Here is a 16,333-nt window from a genome sequence, read left to right as displayed (position 1 = left end):
GGATATCAAGGAAAATGTCCAACTTACATTTTATCTCATTTTTTGCCCTGGTGACCAAAGAAAAAGTGAGAGTAGTAGTTCCTCAGTCCCCACTATAAATAAAAAGCATTAAAAAATGCCAGGTTAGCAATGAGGAAAGCACCAATAGCAGAATGTGTAAGGTCCAGAACAGAGCAGAGAACAGTGACTTAAATCAACAGTCATGTGATCACTCAGTTCTCAGGCTTGGAGCCGGCAGGCAACATCAGACCGAGGTGGGTATGTATATATTTTTTTTTTTTTTAACTAACCCCAAACTTCTCCTTTAAACCTAAGCTTTGTCTGTTGAGTTTTGCCATTTTCCTGCTTGCACACCCAGCCCCTACTCAAGCATAGAGTCGATCTTAGACCACCACTCCTGGGAGAGTTATCCAAGGGTAATCATACCATCTACACTGCTAAAGACCTGGAGAACACCTACTGCTTTGCGAAAATTCACTTCCTCTTCTACTTTGAGCAATAAAAAGAAGTTTTTCCACTCTATTAAACACATATATAATATATATTACTATCTGTCCACACCCCTTGGTGACCACACAAAGTGAGGGGAAACCTTCCTATTGGCTACTTATGCTCCCCATTGGCTACTGGAGTTATGTTCTAATTTGGAAGCAATTTCTTTTGCTCTCACTAGCGTCCAATTTACATTAAAAAGATAATTATTTCATAAAGTTTAATTAAAATCCATAAACTTTTTAAACACATCACTTTAGCTTTAATTTCTGCCTATACACAACCAATACTCTGTGTATTGCAGAGATTCCAGCTGCAGATGGCTGTGATCTCCCCTATCATCAGTCACCAATAAATATCACAATTAGCCAAGGACACAAGATAAACTGAATCTAACAGCCCTCGCTGAGATCCTTCAGAAAAAATATGAGCCGATCAGAGTCCTGCAAGTCAGTTCCAACCTGTTGTGGAGATATTAATTATAGCCCAAGCTTAATCACCGCATGACTCTAATGTGAACCATTCATCAAATGGAGAGAGTTCAGGACTCATGGTTAGCAGAGGTTAGGAAGTGTTTAAGGGACATGAATACATCACTGACCTCCTAAAGAACCACATTCTAATTAAAAAGTGGAAGATGGTTTTGAAATGAGGGGCTGGTGAAATCACAAAATATAAGCAATTAAAACTTTGGCTTGTTATGTAACAATCTCAGAAACCATGCGTTTATACTCATCCCTTCTATATTGTACATAAAGCCAAGTCACTAATTTGAGCACCCAAAACTTTGTGCAGAAAATTTGGGCTGGAACATTTCACTATTGAGAACAAATGTACATTTCAGAATTACTTTCTATTACCCAAAACTATCACCCATACATAATGCCTTTCTGTCACCTTAAGACTTAGCAATGTTTTGTGTTTGGATTGGTAATTGCATAAAGAGGCTCATGATGGCATTTCCAGCACAGTATGGTGATGTCTTCATACTGTCATTTTGATGAGGTCATCCTGCTCCTCTCCATAGGGTTCCAAGGGTTTTTTTCAGCGGGATCATGGGGGAACACGTCTCTGCACCTCCAGCACTGACTGTATGTAATGGGAAGGGATGCTGGGATGTGCTGCAAGGTCTAATGATGCTGGCTGCTAGAGGATTTATTCTAGCTGGAGGGGGACCTATATTTGCAGGGGGGTCCATTGTTGCTGAGAAGGTCTATTGTTGCTGGTGGGGGACCTACTGTTGCTGGGGGTGGGTCTTATATTGCTGGGGGGTCAGTTGTTGCTGGGAGAGATCTACTACTGTTATCTACTATCTGTTGTTGCTGCTGGGAGTCTATTGTTGCAGGTGGTGCATGGTTGTTGGGGCGGGGGGGGTATATTGTTACTGTCTGCAGGGGATCTATTTTACTGCTTTTTTTATCATTACCAAATTTCATACAAATTACTTAGCACCACAAAATGATACTTGGTTCTGGTGGGTAGAGGGTGGAACCAAGGAATGGGGCTCGGAGGTGGGCAGGGGTGGGGAAAAGGGGTGACTTGGAAAGGGGGAGTTCCTGCACCTATTCTCTGAGAAAAAAGTGACAGTTTCAGGGTTTGGGACAAACTGTATAACACTTTAAATGGTCAGCATTATTAGAATTATTATTATTATTATTATTATTATTAGAAGTTAAACTTCTTTCCCAAATGAAAAAAAAAATCTGTTGCTATAGCAGTTTAAAAAAGTTAAGCTGTGTTTTAAAGCAGAACCTGGGCCATCTAAGAATACATTTAAAGCAGCTTTAAACCCCAAAACAGACATGTTATATATTGCGGTTTACAAATCCTTAAATGTGGTGCATTGATTTTCTTTTTTAGGCTTTTTTTAATTATTTTAACCTGATGATCCTGACAGTAATAGGGCGTACACACGGTCGGACTTTGTTCAGACATTCCGACAACAAAATCCTAGGATTTTTTCCGACGGATGTTTGCTCAAACTTGTCTTGCATACACACGGTCACACAAAGTTGTCGGAAAATCCGATCATTCTGAACGCGGTGACGTAAAACACGTACGTCGGGACTATAAACGGGGCAGTGGCCAATAGCTTTCATCTCTTTATTTATTCTGAGCATGCGTGGCACTTTGTGCGTCGGATTTGTGTACACACGATCGGAATTTCCGACAACGGATTTTGTTGTCGGAAAATTTTATCTCCTGCTCTCCAACTTTGTGTGTCGGAAAATCCGATGGAAAATGTCCGATGGAGCCCACACACGGTCGGAATTTCCGACAACACGCTCCGATCGGACATTTTCCATCGGAAAATCCGACCGTGTGTACGGGGCATAAGTCTGTTACTTTTCAAGTTTCTTGAACCACTTGCTTACTGGGCACTTAAACCCCCTTCCTGCCCAGGCCAATTTTCATTCTCCAGCGCTCTCACACTTTAAACGACAATTGCGTGGTCGTGCAACACTGTATCCAAATTAAATTTTTATTATTTTTTTACACAAATAGAGATTTCTTTTAGTAGTATTTAACTCGCTGCTGAGTTTGAAATTTTTTGATAAAAAAAACCCCAGTTTCATAGTTTGTTATAAAATTTTGAAAACAGGTAATTTTTCTCCTTCATTGATGTGCGCTAATCAGGCTGCACTGATGAACACTGATAGGCTGCACTGATAAGGCGGCATTGATGGGCATCCACACTATATTGCCAAAAGTATTGGGCCACTCTTCTAAATCATTTGGTGGAGGGGGGATTATGGTGTGGGGTTGTTTTTGAGGGGTTGGGCTTGGCCCCTTAGTTCCAATGAAGGGAACTCTTAAGGCGTCAGCATACCAAAACATTTTGAACAATTTTATGCTCCCATCTTTGTGGGAACAGTTTGGGGATGACCCCTTCCTGTTCCAACATAACTGCACACCAGTGCACAAAGCAAAGTCCATAAAGACATGGATGAGCGAGTTTGAGGTGGAGGAACTTGACTGGCCTGCACAGAGTCCTGACCTCAACCCGATAGAACACCTTTGGGATGAATTAGAGCAGAGACTGAGCCAGGCCTTCTTCTTCTAACGTCTAACTTCAGTGCCTGACCTCACAAATGCTCTTCTGGAAGAATGGTCAAACATTCCCAGACACACTCCTAAACCTTGTGGACAGCCTTCCCAGAAGAGTTGAAGCTGTTATAACTGTAGAGGGGGGGCCAACTCAATATTGAACCCTACGGATTAAGACTGGGATGCCATTAAAGTTCATGTGCGTGTAAAGGCAGGCGTCCCAATACTTTTTGCAATAGAGTGTAGATAAAGATAGGGAGACTTAAAAATATTGTAATACTCAGTGATTTCTAGTCCTGCTCCTGCCTAAAACACTATCTTTACGTATACATTATGTTAGTAAGGCACAGTAAGATATCTTGATTTTAATTTGTTCTTGCAAAGTTCTCCATTGTCTTTGGCCTCACTGTGTTTACCTTCAGCAGTGGGCTTACAGGTCATCTATTAATAATAAATGGCTGGAAAGTGTTACCTGAATGGGTAAGCCACTTGGATGTCAATGCGGCGGTCGCTCTGGGTTCTGTTGGCGCAGTCCACGCTGACTCTTAGTTCTCCGGAGTAACCACCACATGTTGCAAATGCAAAGATTGCAAAAAGCTGAGGATAGAATGGAGAATTTAATGAATCATACTTGTTAAAAGAACCTTGGATGAACTTAATAATCGTGGTCCTAAAGAGAGGGAGTCCTCCCAGAAACGTAAGGAAAAATGGGACCCCTTCACAATTACAGACAGCACCTTCTCAATTCTGTAGCAATAACACATAATTCAGTAGAATATTCAATTACACCAAGATTTAAAGGGGCGTATTCATAAAGCAATGAATGTGGCGATCAAATATTCACTGCAGGGGAATCTTCCTGGTAAATTTGTCTTAAACTACAGTGATTGATTTGACTGGAGTAAATGTTTGGTGAGTGACACATTTACAGCTTTATAAAACTCTCCCAAAGTGAACTTGTGGCCAGGCAATAGACATTGAAAGCATTTGTTACCCCAACACTTCATATTCCTGATATGTGCCTGTTGTACCATGTGCTGCACTTGTGTGAGAGTGTCCTGTTCTCTTTGTATTGCTTCCTTTATGTGAAATCCCTGGTGTTCCTCCCAGTCCCCCTGCTCTCCTATTAAAAACTGACCACACTAAGCAAGAGAGCACACTGTGGTCAGTTCTCTAGTTATGCTGGGAACTCAGTGTGCTCTCCTCCAATTATCAGACTTGTCCTGACACGCCCCTCCTGCACAGTCATTTACTGGGAAGCTCAGTGTACTGCTGCTTCTCCTCCCCGCAGCTCTTGTGCAGCTGAGAACAGGGAATGTGATCACTTATAAAAAAGGGAAAAAAGGTATTTATAATGTATTTTTAGATCTATATAAAAATGTTTGCCTTTCATATTTTAAACTGAATGGGTTGTTTTACAAAGTGATCGGTTACAATCACTTTAAGTATTGACATACTCATATTGGTAAACAGGTTTTAAAACAAGCCCTCACTGACCTCTGTAACAGTGAGCGCTGTGGTGCAATTTATTCTCACCAGTTCACACCAGAAGCAGCAATGTCATTCTTTTAACAGCTCCCTCCTAGCAGTGACTCAGCAGCTCGGCTCACTCTTCCTGCCCCTCCCAGCAGTGACTCAGCAGCTGTTATCCCTCCCGGTGTGGCTCCGCAGCACAGCTACCCTTGTACCCCCTCCCAGTAGTGACTTATCAGCCCACCCTTCTCCCAGCAGTGATTAAAGAGGAGCTCCAGTCTGTAAAAAAAACTAAAAAAATAAAAGTCAGTAGCTACAAATACTGTAGCTGCTGACTTTTAATATAAGGACACTTACCTGTCCAGGGATCCCGTGAAGTTGGCACCCCAAGCCTTCTGAGTGGTCCTACCATCTTCTGGGACCTAATTTTCCCCCAGAAGGCAGCAGGGGAAGGAGGATGAGCCAGAAATTTTGTAGATTGCCGGTGGCGATCTTATCCAGAAATGGGAGTGGGTACCTGTCAAAACCAGGTATCTGCTCCCCCCTTCCCCCGCCCCAAAAAGTGCCAAATGTGGCAGTGGAGGGTGCAAACAAGCGGAGCTTCCCCTTTTGAGTGGAGCTCCGCTTTAGGCAGCTCAGCTCACCCTGCTCCTCCCTTCCAGCAGTAACTCAGAAGTTCAGTTCTCCACGTCCTCTTCCTTCCTTTCTCCATTGTAAACTCAAATCAGGCACTATAGAATAAGGGGCAGGGTGAGATGAGCTGCTGAGAAAAGGACTCTGAAGCTTCAGTGCTTCTCAGAATAAGCAGATCTAACTCGGTTTTTAACGTTATTTTTCCAAAGCCTTAATGCGCTTAGTGACTGTTTTCCTTTCTTTTGACTCTTTGGTATAGATATGGACTTGAGCTATATGCCTTGTTGACCATACAGAAAGTTATTTGACTGTCTCTTGTTACCCAGCTCATCATCATGGTTAACTGTAGGTAAAATATAGTATTGTGGTGTGACTGTAAAGATACAACTCTATCAGAACCATTATACCTGAATAATACCTGAAATGATCTGTGGAATATTGTTTACAAAGGGGCTACAAGAGGTAAAAACCCCTATGTGCAACTATGAGAAGCAATTCTTAGAAGGTGAGGAGTTCCATTTAAAATGCAAATTTCCTGTAGTTCTATAAAAATAGATACATCACCACCAGTGTTGATTTAAAAGATTTTCATTGACGAAATTAACTAAAACAATTCAGATGATTACTATACCACTAAAACTAAAATGGCATTTTAGTCAAAAGTCTATGAATAAAACTAAATCGAAATTTGACATCAAAATTAATACTGGTGTCCAGTTCCCCATGGCAATGTCCAGTTCCCTATGGCATTTCATGAAAATATATGGCTTTTTAGCTGAAAAAATGGCCAGAACTTAACAACAAGACACACCCTCCATTTCTAAGGGATAAGCTGCAAAAATTCGAGTTAGGAAAATATTTAAATGCTTGGTGAATCGCACCTGGCCAAATTAGCCCATCACTAGTTCTGAGGATGCAGGTTTTCAATTTTTCTACCCATGTAATTATAGGACTATAGTGATGGGCCCAAAGTGAAGCATGGGAGCTGTGCCAAAGTGAAGACTTCTTAGGTAAAATTTGCTTAATAGAGTATACAGTCTATCTACAGTGCCTTGAAAAAGTATTCATACCCCTTGACATTTTCCACATTTTGTCATGTTACAACCAAAAACGTAAATGTATTTTATTGGGATTTTATGTGATAGACCAACACAAAGTGGAACATAATTATGAAGTGGAAGAAAAATGATAAATGGTTTTCAATTTTTTTTACAAATAAATATGTGAAAAGTGTGGCGTTTGTATTCAGCCCCCCTGAGTCAATACTTTTTAGAACCACCTTTCACTGCAATTACAGCTGCAAGTCTTTTTGGATACGTCTCTACCAGCTTTGCACATCTAGAGAATTACATTTTTGCCCATTCTTCTTTGCAAAATAGTTCAAGCTCTGTCAGATTGGATGTAAAACATCTGTAAACAGCAATTTTCAAGTTTTGCCACAGATTCTCAATTGGATTTAGGTCTGGACTTTGACTGGGCCATTCTAACAAATGAATGTGCTTTGATTGAAACCATTCCATTGTAGCTCTGGCTGTATGTTTAGGGTCGTTGTCCTGCTGGAAGCTGAACCTCTGCCCCAGTCTCAAGTCTTTCGCAGACTCTAATGCCGCGTACACACGATAGGATTTTCCGATGGAAAATGTGTGATAGGACCTTGTTGTCGGAAAATCCGACCGTGTTTAGGCTCCATCACACATTTTCCATAGGAATTTCCGACACACAAAGTTTGAGAGCTTGCTATAAAATTTTCGTTGTCGGAAATTCCGATCGTGTGTACACAAACCTGACGCACAAAGTGCCATGCATGCTCAGAATAAATGAAGAGAGGAAAGCTATTGGCTACTGCCCCGTTTATAGTCCCGACATACGTGTTTTACGTCACCACGTTCAGAACGATCGGATTTTCCGACAACTTTGTGCGACCGTGTGTATGCAAGTTTGAGCCAACATCCGTCAGAAAAAAACCATAGATTTTGTTGTCGGAATGTCCAATCAATGTCCGACCGTGTGTACAAGGCATAACAGGTTTTCTTCTAAGATTGCCCTGCATTTGGCTCCATCCATCAACTCTGACCAGCTTCCCTGTCCTTGCTAAATAAAAGCATGCCCACAACATGATGCTGCCACCACCATGTTTCACGGTGGAGAGTGTGTTCAGGGTGACATGCAGTGTTAGTTTTCCGCCACACATTGCGTTTTGCTTTTAGGCCAAAAAGTTCAATTTTTGTCTCATCTGACCAGAGAACCTTCTTCCACATGTTTGCTGTGACCCCCACATGGCTTCTCGCAAACTGCAATCGGGACTTCTTATGGCTTTCTTTCAACAATGGCTTTCTTCTTGCCACTCTTCCATAAAGGCCAGATATGTGGAGTGCATGACTAATAGTTGTCCTGTGGTCACATTCTCCCACCTGAGTTGTGGATCTCTGCAGCTCCTCCAGAGTTACCATGGGCCTCTTGGCTGCTTCTCTGATGAATGCTCTCCTTGCCCGGCCTGTCAGTTTAGGTGGACGGCCATGTCTTGGTAGGTTTGCAGTTGTGCCATACTTTTTTCATTTTCAGATGATGGATTGAACAGTGCTTGGCCTTCATGATGCTGTTCGTTCACTAAGGTTATCTAACAGACCTCTGAGGGCTTCACAGAACAGCTGTATTTATACCGAGATTAAATTACACACATGTGCAATTTTTTTAGTAATTAGGTGATTTCTGAAGGCAATTGGTTCCACTAGATTTTATATGGTAAACGTTCCGCGCTACCCCCAACTGTGATAAACCAATGTGACATTTAAATTAGTGAAAATCTATTTTAAAGTGCACAAAAAACACACAAAATGGCAAATATATGAAACATAATCATGTGTCAGGGAACCATTGTCTCCTTCCTTTTCTGTAACAAAGGAATTATATTAGTAATTTTTGGTTGCATGGGGATTGTTGGATTTTTGGGACAATTAATTTTAATACATATTCAGATGTTGTCCCTATTTCATAGTAAATTCCCTTGAATGACTTTGGCTCATAGATATGGGTTAAGGAATTTATAAATAATTTTCCTGTTTTGTTTTTTGAATAAAGTAAAAAATAACTTTGGAGGACAGTGTTCCTGATTGCCGCCTCTGAAATTTCAACTACCTGGCGTGGAGGGAAGTCTGTCTGTACTCAAAGACCAGCTGTTCCTGACCCCGAGAGGAGTTTGTTAAGGCTCGCATGAGCTCTGTGGTGGGGATCCATCAAATCTGGTAAGCAGCCCCCTTTTCCTATTTCTGCACTGTCTTAGAAGATCCATAGAAGATTTACTGAAGACTTAAAGAGGAATCACACCTCCGGTTTATGATACCATCATTTTCCATATGAACTATAATTTTTTCATTTTTTTATATTCACATTACTATTTGGTTATAATTTGAGTAGCGCACTGAAGTTTTTTCTTTATTTTGCACTAGATTTCAGTTAGGGGTATCAGAATAAAGGGTGCTGAATACAAATGCACGCCACACTTTTCAGATATTTATTTGTAAAAAAAATTTGAAAACCATTTATCATTTTCCTTCCACTTCAAAATTATGTGCCACTTTGTGTTGGTCTATTACATACAATCCCAATAGAATACATTTATGTTTTTGGTTGTAACATGACAAAATGTGGAAAATGGGGTATGAATACTTTTCCAAGGCACTGTATCCAAGTATCTATCTACCGTGTTTCCCCAAAAATAAGACCTACCCCGAAAATAAGACCTAGCGTTATTTTCCAGGAGGGCTGTAATATAAGCCCGACCCCGAAAATAAGACCTAGTTTAAAATGCTTGTAAAATCGGATAATCCACTCTATCACAGTAGTATGTAATGTACAATGTGTGTTTCTGTTATATAATTGCGGGGAAGAGAGCTCCGGCGGGTCACAGAAGCGCAGAGCGGCGCTATAACGAAGGTATTTGGCACAATTATATTACAGAAACACACACATTGTACATTATATACTACTGTAATAGAAGTGGATTATAGGATTTTCCAAGCATTTTAACTCTGGGGATTCCGGTCAGGCAGGGAGAGAGAGGGGGAGAGAAGACAGCACATTACATGGTAAGACCTACCCCGAAAATAAGCCCTACTGTGTCTTTTGTTGTCAAAATGAATATAAGACCCGGGGTTATTTCTGGGGAAACATGATATCTATCTATGTTTCTATATTTACACACATTATGAAAATACACGAATACAAACAGGCCACTAGGAGAGAACATATCTCTAATCAATACTTACCCATCAATGTTGCTGACCACAGTTTATTCTGTCTAATTGCAGGTATAATTCTGGGTCATTTTTCTTTTCACACTCCGGTAAAAGTGTTAACACCAGAAACTATCTCAGCCTCTATAACGTAAGCTGCCAACACACTTCCTTTACATGATCTTAGTGACAAAACATCAATGAAAATATCAATATCCAGAATGGGTGATATTACCAGAGATGTCACACATGTCTTCTTGCCATAGGATGGCAGAGATCTGTATACAGGGCTAGACTGCAAAAGTAATATTCACTCATTAATTGCAGCACAAACCTATGAGATTTATTAGGTAGTAAATCTGATTCTGATGTATGTTTCGAAGCATATAATAGGCTCAAAGTATACATTTAGTTACAGCAATAAATCTACAGTCATTGAACTCTTGTCACTGGGAGCATTAAAGCAGTAATACTATCCCATGGTACATTGATGTTCTATAATTACTGTTCAGTATAGGCAGATTGCAAATGTAAATGTATTATCTGACAAGTTCTTTTAACTATGTCATGGCTGGAGGGAATTGAAACCTTATTGACCAGATCTTTTTTTTTTTTTTTACTTTGTATAATAACATACCTCCCAACATTTTGAGATGGGAATGAGGGACACCTACCAGCAAACATATGTAGGCATAGGACACGCCCGCTGCTATACCCCAATAAAGCAGAATTAACCAAATACAAAAGGTTAATTAATTCCCACAAGGGCTTTTTTTACCACTACTATTCCTTTATATTGGCTTTTAAAATTTACAAATGCAGCAATTTAAAATTTAGATGAAAGGTTTAGCGCTGGGAAACACTTTTTGAAAGATAAACTATAAACTAATATAGAGTTGAGTTGAGTTGCATCTTGATATAGCGCGGTCCTTTACACTGCAGGGTCCCGACGCGCTTACAAACACATACACATATACTAGGGCCAATTTGTAGACAGGATCTGATTAACTTACCATATAGATCATAGTTACATAGTTATATAACCTACCATATAGATCATAGTTACATAGTTATATAACTTACCATATAGATCATAGTTACATAGTTATATAACCTACCATATAGATCATAGTTACATAGTTATATAACCTACCATATAGATCATAGTTACATAGTTATATAACCTACCATATAGATCATAGTTACATAGTAGGTGAGGTTGAAAAAAGACACAAGTCCAACCTATGTTGTGCAATTTAATGCCAGTATTACATTGTATATCCCTGTATGTTGCTGTCGTTCAGGTGCTTATCTAATAGTTTCTTGAAACTATCGATGCTCCCCGCTGAGACCACCGCCTGTGGAAGGGAATTCCACATCTTTGCCGCTCTTACAGTAAAGAACCCTCTACGTAGTTTAAGGTTAAACCTCTTTTCTTCTAATTTTAATGAGTGGCCACGAGTCTTGTTAAACTTCCTTCTGTGAAAACGTTTTATCCCTATTGTGGGGTCACCAGTATAGTATTTATAAATTTAAATAATATCCCCTCTCAAGCGTCTCTTCTCCAGAGAGAATAAGTTCAGTGCTCGCAACCTTTCCTCATAACTAAGATCCTCCAGACCCTTTATTAGCTTTGTTGCCCTTCTTTGTACTCGCTCCATTTCCAGGACATCCTTCCTGAGGACTGGTGCCCAGAACTGGACAGCACACTCCAGGTGCGGCCGGACCAGAGTCTTGTAGAGCGGGAGAATTATTGTTTTATCTCTGGAATTAATCCCCTTTTTAATGCATGCCAATAGTCTGTTTGCTTTGTTAGCAGCAGCTTGGCATTGCATGCCATTGCTGAGCCTATCATCTACTAGGACCCCCAGGTCCTTTTCCATCCTAGATTCCCCCAGAGGTTCACCCCCCAGTGTATAGATTGCATTCATATTTTTGCCACCCAAAAGCATTATTTTACATTTTTCTACATTGAACCTCATTTGCCATGTAGTTGCCCACCCCATTAAAAGATCAGATTAGATCAGACCAAAATGAGGGACAAATGAGGGACAGAGGGACAGTCCCTCAAAATCAGGGACAGTCCCTCGAAATCAGGGACAGTTGGGAGCTATGCAATAATGGCAAACTGACACAGCTACCAAATCCTTCGAGGATCATGTCCCCGGCTGTCGGTGCTTGTCTGCTCCCCAAATTGTAAGTGTTAGAAAGTAAACAGCCATGCTCCAGTCAACCAACTTTGCATTAAATAAACTTTATTGACCTATGAACATGCAAAAAAAATGTTGTCTGGATCCCCCCCCCCCCCCCCCACTGACATGTTTCACCCAGCAATTAGGCATAATCGTTTTCATTTTCAGTGACCACTATAAATTCAAATATTCCTGTGATCACTGAAAATGTCGCTGCCGCTTTAAACCGTCGGTAGCGGTGGAGGCGATTGGATCCTTTCCCTAGCCTGACATGGAGACGAGTGAGAGGAAGATGGCCCCCACCCATCTCCATATCATTGCAGGCCAGAAGCGACGTCAAAACATAACTTCCGCCCATAAATCGTAGCCTCCCTGGCGGTTTTCCCGAGTGTGGCTCGGGGTTAAAATTCAGTCCCATTGGCGGTAACCCTGAGCCACACTCGGGATCGCATTGCAGGATCCTGGTGCGGCGTTACTTACCTTGTCCCCAGGATCCTGCGATGTCCTCCGCAGTGTCCGTGGGCTGTGTCTCCTCCGAAGCCTCTCCTTGCCAGGCTCCGTTCCCTGCGAGCGTCGCGAAGCACGGGGGCGGAGCCTGGCGGCAAATTCAAAAAATTGTAAAAATCATAACACATACAGTACACTGTAATCTTACTCTTAATCTTGTAATCTTGTATGAAATCATTTCACATCCCTTTTGTACCCAGTGCTTTGTCCTATGCCCTGCATGCAGTTTTATATTATATATACTGTTCTTTCTGCCTGGAAACTGGAGATTGTCCATAGCAACCAAAAAGTGTCCCTTTACGTCAAAAGTGGCTTTAGACCAGCTAGAAAACAGCGATAGTAAATTAGAACACTTGCAGAATTGAGCGATAGTGAATCGTGGGCAAATTTATTTTATTATTATTATTTTTTTTTTTTTTTAATTATTTATTTTTATTTATTATATTGTAATTTATGTTTTTGTGTTTCAAACTTTATCATACCCGGGATATCTACTAGACTCTTGTTTGGACATATTTAAGTGTATTATTGTTAAGAATTACAGGCCTACAATATAAAACGCCAAATTTCCATGCAAAATAATTGTACGGCTTTCAGCACCTAAAATCCGAAATAATCATACCGCCAGGGTGGTTAATGGGCCATTTTTTTTGTATTTTTTTAAATGACAATTTTTTTTAAATTGCATTTTAGTGTAAATATGAGATCGGAGGTCTTTTTGACCCCAGATCTCATATTTAAAAGGTCCTGTCCTGGTTTTTTTCTATTACAAGGGATGTTTGCATTCCTTGTAATAGGAATAAAAGTGACACCATTTTTTTTTAAAAGAACAGTGTAAAAATAAAAAATAAAACTTAAAATAAATAAGAAAAAAAAAAAATTTTGAACGCTCCCCGTCCCGTTAAGCTCGCGTGCAGAAGCAAACACATACGAACCACACATGTGAGGTATCGCCGCGATCGGTAGAGAGAGAGCAATAATTCTAGCCCTAGACCTCCTCTGTAACTCAAAACATGCAACCTGTAGAATTTTTAAAATATCGCCTATGGAGATTTTTAACAGTAAAAGTTTGTCGCCATTCCACGAGCAGGCGCAATTTTGAAGTGTGACATGCTGGGTATCAATTTACTCGGCGTAACATTATCTTTCACAATATATTCTCTAGGGTGTTCGAAAAAAAAAATGTATAATGTTTGGAGGTTCTAAGTAATTTTCTAGCAAAAAAAAAAGTTTTTAACTTATAAACAACAAATCTCAAAAAGAGGCTCGGTCCTTAAGTGGTTAAGATGGCCATAGATGTATCGAAATTCAACCGGTTCAGCAGAGATTGGCCAAATTTCGATCCATGTGTGGCTTCTGCCACTCAACAGAAGTCAATTTTTTGTTGAATGAACTTGGTGGGAAAAAACTGCTTAATCAGCAGCTGCAGTCGATAGCTGCACTCCCTCCGCTGTCATAATACAATAGTGGAGTGGAGATGATTCCTCCATCCATCTCAAAAGAGTGGTTGGGGGAATGGGTTCAGTTTTGAGCCATGTATGACTAGCTTTAGCGCCCTCCCATAGCCATAGGCCATCCTGTTACAGTGGGCCGCACACCAGGATAACGCCTTTTCACCTGCCAGTGATATTTGTCCTGGCACTGACTACACAGCTATTTGGAGGAAAATAGAGTAAAACACTGATATTTTCCCCCACCTGTTCTTATAATACATTACACTTTACTTGCTTCATCAGAATGCATGGAGAGAAAACAGCTGTATACTTCGTGAGGCCTCGCATACTCATGATCCAGTTCCAGTCTATAGGAGAGTTGTACTACGCAGCTGGCCATAACATAGGGTCCCTGTCACTGAGAAGGTTAGACCATTTAGTCCACCAATACACCCCTCTAAAAGAACCTCCATCGCTGGGTACCACCTCCTCCTTGCCCAGACTGGCTGCTTGTCAGGGCTGGGTTCAGCCCTTCCTTCTCTGAGCTGGCCGCTCAGCTGTCGGCTAATTACCAGCTCCTATCTCTCCACAGTGACTCACCTATTGATGATATCCTGCTCATTAGTCCTGCCTACTTAAGCCGTCCTGTCCAGATGATCTCTGCCTTCGGCTTGGTCACATCTCTAGAGACGCTCTCCTGTGTTCCTGTTAAAGACTTGCTTGGCTGACATTCCTTCTGGCTCCAGATCCTGCTTGCTGTTCTACTACGCTCATTTCTGGCTCCCTGACGTTTTGGCTTGTCTGACTATCGGTTCCGGTTATGTTTTGACTACGCTTACTCTGTTTACCTTTTTTTTTATTATTATTAAACAAGTGTGCTTTAACTGTATTTCTGTCTCAGTCTGATTCATGGTTTCTGACACCGCTTCTTCTTTTACTTGTCTCTCTTTGCCTTACTGAGAAAGTTAACATTTAGGCACAAACTTTGTTCTTCATTCCCATACACTGTAGGATTTTCACTTGCCAATAATCACATGGCAACGCAAGTCTCAAACCAATATCGCTCATCTAACTTTTGTAGGAATTTGTTGGGCTATGCTGTGGTGTCTTATACCTTTTAGCTTGTAATAGATCCAAATGAAGTTTGCTAATGGTCCTACTTCAGGGTCCCATCAAGGGATGACCCTATCCCGATACAACATTACATCTCCCTGTGTATGGTCCTTCTCTGACCCAAAGACCAAATCCACCTTTCTCCACCCGCTTAAATGTCCCAGCTACGGGAACCTCAGAAGGCCACCATAGCAAGTTAACTCTTACATTACCACACAGCTTGAATAAAAATTACAAAATGGCAGTAATGGCACCTGCCTACAATCTTAGAAAATGAGTTGAAATAAAATGAAAAAAGCTTTGCTTTTCAGAGCTGTTGGAAGGGGTTTAGAGTTCCTGGTCATTTCATAGTGAATGCGTACAATGAACATGGCGGCCATCGAACTAACAACTTCTAAAAAAGTTAGATCACTTTATGTATGCTTTAAACATACAAAAATATACAAAAACCTTCAATATTAGAAGCAGAAAGGTCCTCCATCGCATTTCATGGTATTATGTATATTACTACATGACAAATATGTGATTTACTTATTTCTACAATAAATCTTTTACCTGGAGAGACAATATTCTATATTATCCATCCATCCAGCCTCTAGCCCTTTGTAAGAAAGATTCCAGATTACTTATTAAAAATACATGAAAGATTTCTGAGCTTTTTTAAGGGCCTCTCCCGAAGCTACCACTAACTGCATTAACACTAATGGACTATTGATGTATTTCACTAGCTGCATTTATTTCAATAAATGATATTCTGTAATGAAACTTATATAAAAAAGTATAGCATGCTTTATGTTTCAGAGGTGTACAGTATTACACTCCTGTTTGTGAACTGAGAAAAAAATATTGATATGGTTGGAATAGTTTAATTAAGCTGAAGTTTAATCTGCTTATATTTTGCATTGCCCGGTCCCGACTCTCCCCTTCATTAACATGCTAATATCATTTTTAAATAAATCCTTTCCATTTTCATTACATATCTTATTTTAGACCAAGTGATATAATTAATGGGTTTCTGTGCTTCTCTATTCAATGCAGTCAGATCATAGCTGGTTGGAGGGGTTGTCAGGGTGCTGTACATGCCTCAGTCTTCCTTTCGAGAGCCCTCAACCTTTATGCATGAGGTGGGCTGGCTCTTGGGAAGAGTTAGGGACAAATGAGGGGGAAAGAGGGACAGAGGGACATTGCTTCAAATCAGGGACAGTTCCTC

The 16,333-nt window shown here is 40.5% G+C and overlaps 1 protein-coding gene across 2 annotated transcripts in view; it reads right to left on the bottom strand.

Annotated features, from left to right (window-relative positions):
• Positions 1–16,333, bottom strand: part of SYNPR (synaptoporin) — a 324,786-nt gene that overhangs the window by 78,066 nt on the left and 230,387 nt on the right. For both annotated transcript variants that reach the window (XM_073592170.1, XM_073592171.1), the window contains one exon: positions 4,013–4,137. In XM_073592170.1, the coding sequence (XP_073448271.1) occupies positions 4,013–4,137 (125 nt within the window). The remainder of the gene's footprint in view (positions 1–4,012; positions 4,138–16,333) is intronic.

This window comes from Aquarana catesbeiana, linkage group LG07 (assembly GCF_042186555.1).
Source record: "Aquarana catesbeiana isolate 2022-GZ linkage group LG07, ASM4218655v1, whole genome shotgun sequence".
Taxonomy (NCBI): Eukaryota; Metazoa; Chordata; class Amphibia; order Anura; family Ranidae; genus Aquarana; species Aquarana catesbeiana.
This window is presented reverse-complemented; position numbering and strand designations above follow the sequence as displayed.